Raw genomic sequence first — 4,444 nt, 5'->3', positions numbered from 1 at the left:
GCTCCATATGATATCTTTAGCTGGAACATATGTAAAAGTCAATTATGATCATATTGCCCCCAATTCATCCTTGTGCTAACATGTTCCTCTTATTTACCTCCATGACAACGGTGGACATATTTGGTAGAATTGTTGTAGGAAAGGTTAATGTTGTTTGGATTACGGCTACTCTTTTCAAGAAATTTGAGTTAAATTGGTTAGTCACCACTAGTGTGGAAGTCTTCAGCTAATTGAAGAGGATCCCCAAGTATATTTTGGTGGTTTCTTTGACAATATTGTTCCACATGAATCCAACAACAATATTACTATTGTTAATGTGCCACACGTAGATATTGTAAGTGTCAATTCAACTCAGCAGAATTACCAAATGTCTGCTCGCCATCTTCATAGTAATAACAACGACATGTAGAAGAAACACTAATAGCTACTAGATAGCCAAAAAACCATGTTTCCCTTTGTTGTTTTTCCGAGTCCTTTTTAAAGTTTGAATAAAATAAACTTAACTTCTTGTTTTTTTGTTTTATTACAAGAGAGATTAGTAGTTGAGTTAAAGAGAGCTTATTGATTGCTTAATTTTATGTGTCTACAGTCATATACCAAAATGAAATTGAAAGAGATCATTCACAGTTAATCCTTTGTTCCAAAGATAATTAATACTTAACAATGAACCAAGAAGTGCATGAATATTATGTTATTCTCATACTGGGCTGGAATCCATTCACAGTTAATCCTCCATCAACACAAATAACTTGTCCGGTGATGTAAGACGCAGCTGGCAGACAAAGGAAAGCCACCAACGATGAAACTTCATGAGATTCTGCGATGCGTCCAAGAGGAGTTCGAGACAACATTTCATCCATATACTGCTTGTTGCGAAGCAGCTGTCACAATAGAAAACAATTAGCAACAAGCATAATTAGAAATGACAAAAAAGTGTAGCTATTTAAAAATTTATCAAAAATGTTGTATCATTAGAAATACAAAAGTTCAGCAGGAGTCTGTTTGTAGAAATTATCAAATTCAGATGCCATAGCAACTTTAAGTCAAGTTGTTCATCTGTATTATAAATAGGGAAAAAGGTTTTGTACTACAAATCTAATAGCATGATTCATAACCAGACGCAGTGTATACAAAATCAGGTATGAACTCTCTGAAATATAAAATACTACACAAGTAATAATAGAGGCTTGGAGGATGGTGAATATCCTCTTAGTACATCTGTTTGAGATATTTTCCTCAAAATGTTGAGCACAATTAATCTTGATGGCAGTATATGCTGTTGATTTTTTTTATTACTAATATCAGATCGACAAGTAATAATAATGAATTCCAATGAGCTGAGACATGAAGACGTACTGAATTTTGACCACCAAAATCATAAATTGCACATTTATAATTTCATCATAAAATAGAGGCTTTAATTCAGTGTTTTGAAGAAATAAACTTTGTTGGAGTTCAGTATTGTACTCTAAATGATTCAACAGATTAATATGCCATGTTTAGATTCAATCTAGAGTAACAAGTGTGCCAACTATGTTATCTTTGACCTATTTTTCTCTAACATAAATTTCAGTAGGATCTCATTCATGTGATCCTATCATTGAATCCTTCACCCAAAAGGAAAGCAACTAACTCCAAAATAAATGAATAAATAAAGTAAAAGAGAACATTACATGTTCAACAAGTGGTGTATTGGTGGTAGCAGGAACAACACAATTGCTCCTTATGCCATCTTTTGCCCATTCACAAGCCAAGTTTTTTGTAAGCTGAGTGATTGCAGCTGAAAACATCACTGGTCAGTAAGCATTCAGTTTTCTTGATCAGACAACCTTTTACTACAAGCAAGTTGAACAAGTAATTAGTATTGCTATGATGGTAACTCCCACCTTTACTTGCTGCATAGACTGATCCAGTACCTAAGCTCACCACGCCAGCAATAGAGGAAATGAATACAATGCTTCCCATTCCATATGCCTTTAGAAGAGGATGTGTAAGTTGACACAAATGATATGCAGAATCTAAATTAATTGCCATAATTTCTGAATATACTTCAGCAGTGTACTCAATGGTTGGTTTCCTAAAGTTTGCTCCAACATTATTCACCTGCGACGAGATCAATCAAACATCGTTATCTATGCCAAGATATAGACGGTATGAAACCTCTCTACAATGTACTATAATTCGTAGTGATACTATGTTTCTTTTGCAGCATTTCAAAATTTTCGATGTTGAATATTTTTTAATTAGTATGCATTGTTCGTATTTGCTTCATGCATAGAAAAAGACCTAGAAAAACTATAAGAGACACTATTAGGAGAGTCTTAGAGTTTTTTCTTTCGGAAGAAGCCAAAATAGAATATATTACTACCAAAACTCACTCTCCCCATCACAAGGCGTACCAGAGAAGAGAGCTAGAGTACAAAACCAGAATAATTACAAAAGCACAAGGAACAAATAAAGAAAGCAGAAATTAGTCAATGCCCAGACACAACATAAGCAAAGCCACCAATTATGATAGTCAAAAGCAATGTTAGAAAAAGTTGCCTTTAACCACCAAAAAGAAATGTGCTTGACATTGTCTAAAAGCTTAGAAACCGGGCAAACATTGTTGTTGAAGATCCTGTTATTCATTTCCTTCCAAATGATTCAGGTACAAGCACACCAAATTAAAATCATAACCGAGCACTTGGATTTTGACGTACCAGCTAAAGTATCCAACTGAATCAAATGATCAGGTAAATTAGAGATTATTCAGTTGGATCCAAATTTAGTTTATGATAGAACATTATGACGTAATTTGATCTATGTAACCGACCCCACTTAGTGGAATAAGGCTTGGTTGTTGTTGTATGCATTGTCTATGCAAATAGATTTTACACACACGTCAAGTCATATGTCATCATGTAGATATTTGTAAAGATGTTTTTCTTTAAAAAATGTAGAGTGTTGTTATGATACTATATGATTGGATGTCTCTCTAAAATGCTTTTAGACTATGTTAGAAGAGTCTCTTACTTTGAATCTATCTCTCTTAACCAATCATTCTCTCCCATTATTAATGTGCCTTAATCATTCGTCTATCTCCTAAATACATTAAAACACCAAATAGTAAAGGTAGGCATTTCATTTCCTAGTGTATAGACACTGATATCAGACACAACACTGACACACATATACATAGTAGTAATTCAAGAAAATGTAAATGATTGAACCCAACTACATGCGTGTATCATGTCAGACATCAGACACACCTTTCTAATGTTGAATGCCGGTACTAACAATGTGCAAAAATTAATCGAGCATGACTTACATAAATGTGAAGTTTACCATTGAAGATTGAGGCAACTTCTTGAATGAGCTTCTCCCTTTGTTCTCGAGATGAGACATCACACACAGATCCAGACACCAAAAAGCCTTTACTACGCCATTGATTCAAACAATTATTAAGCTCATCTTGGTTTCTGGAACAGGTGTGGACGGTAGCACCAAACCCACATAAATCCTCAACTATGGCATGTCTGAAATTGAACAACATGGTTAGCCATAATTAGAAACTTTGTAGCCATAATTAAAATTGAAAGAAAGGAACAAAATTGAGAAGAAAGAAAAAAAGTGACCCAATCCCACGAGTTCCACCAGTGACGAGAGCAGTCTTTCCTTTGAGGGACCATCTTGAGACTCCATTGGAACTGCACTCTTCAACTGCTGCCATTTCTATTTGTAAAATTAATTCCGACTACAAATGAGTTGAAGGTAAGGTGATTTGTGCACATTAGAAAAGTTGGTTTCAAGTTAGTTGGGCTTACTCACATTTTTAATTCATACTTATATACATAGATTATAATATGAGGAATGACACGTGAACATTATATTTGTAGAATCAATAATTTATTTGCTATTTTTTGATTGATTTCGATCTGCGTGTTCCTCACAATATAATAAGATATTGGATTAGTTGTCCAATTTTAATTGTAGAAATAACATAGAGAAATGATATTTGCACAACCACTTTGTGACAACTTCTTGACAACTTTTTCTCTCATACTCACATTATGTTTTTATTCTCTCTTTTCTTTTTTCTCTCTCCATTATTTTTGACCAATAAAAAAAAAGAAAAAAAAAGTTGTAATGATGGTTGTCAAAAATAATTGTTCAAATATCACTACTCAATCACATAACTCGTATAAGATTTACTTTTTGCGCTCCAAAGATGTAGCTCAAGTGAATATTATAGACACTTTATCTGGGTTCAAATGTAAAACGCTATATAACATGTATGCATATTAAACAATGACATCACAGTTACTTCTTTTTTGGTAGAAATTATGGAACGGTTAATACTGAAATCAAAGGAGTCGTGATTGCTGGTGGTTCAACCTTTTGTGAGAATAATTATTTCCCTTAAAAAATAGTAGTAGTAATAAATTAAAATATTTCACATGAA

At 33.6% G+C, this 4,444-nt stretch overlaps 1 protein-coding gene across 2 annotated transcripts; it reads right to left on the bottom strand.

Moving 5' to 3' along the window:
- Positions 1-542: 542 nt before the first annotated feature.
- Positions 543-3,822, bottom strand: LOC25489350 (tropinone reductase homolog At5g06060). Of its 2 annotated transcripts, none has more exons than XM_013605266.3 (5): positions 3,618-3,822; positions 3,311-3,518; positions 1,887-2,103; positions 1,674-1,792; positions 543-881 (listed from the first exon to the last, which is right to left on the bottom strand). In XM_013605266.3, exons 1-5 carry the CDS (start codon positions 3,710-3,712, stop codon positions 687-689), a joined length of 834 nt encoding a protein of 277 aa, XP_013460720.2. In that variant the 5' UTR covers positions 3,713-3,822; the 3' UTR covers positions 543-686. The 2 variants fall into 2 exon arrangements, with proteins under 2 accessions (XP_013460720.2, XP_013460719.2); XM_013605265.3 differs by having other exon boundaries at positions 1,674-1,780; positions 3,618-3,819.
- Between the last annotated feature and the right edge of the window lie 622 nt (positions 3,823-4,444).

This window comes from Medicago truncatula, chromosome 3, assembly GCF_003473485.1.
Source record: "Medicago truncatula cultivar Jemalong A17 chromosome 3, MtrunA17r5.0-ANR, whole genome shotgun sequence".
Classification (NCBI taxonomy): domain Eukaryota; kingdom Viridiplantae; phylum Streptophyta; class Magnoliopsida; order Fabales; family Fabaceae; genus Medicago; species Medicago truncatula.
This window is presented reverse-complemented; position numbering and strand designations above follow the sequence as displayed.

Bases quoted from the DNA above. Each gene is read 5' to 3' on its own strand.
- LOC25489350 (XM_013605266.3), bottom strand. From the start codon at position 3,712: ATGGCAGCAGTTGAAGAGTGCAGTTCCAATGGAGTCTCAAGATGGTCC. The intron at 3,519-3,617 runs GTCACTTTTTTT...GTTCAATTTCAG, and splicing joins GGTGGAACTCGTGGGATTGG to ACATGCCATAGTTGAGGATT. The intron at 882-1,673 runs GTAATGTTCTCT...CTATTGTGACAG, and splicing joins ATACACCACTTGTTGAACAT to CTGCTTCGCAACAAGCAGTA.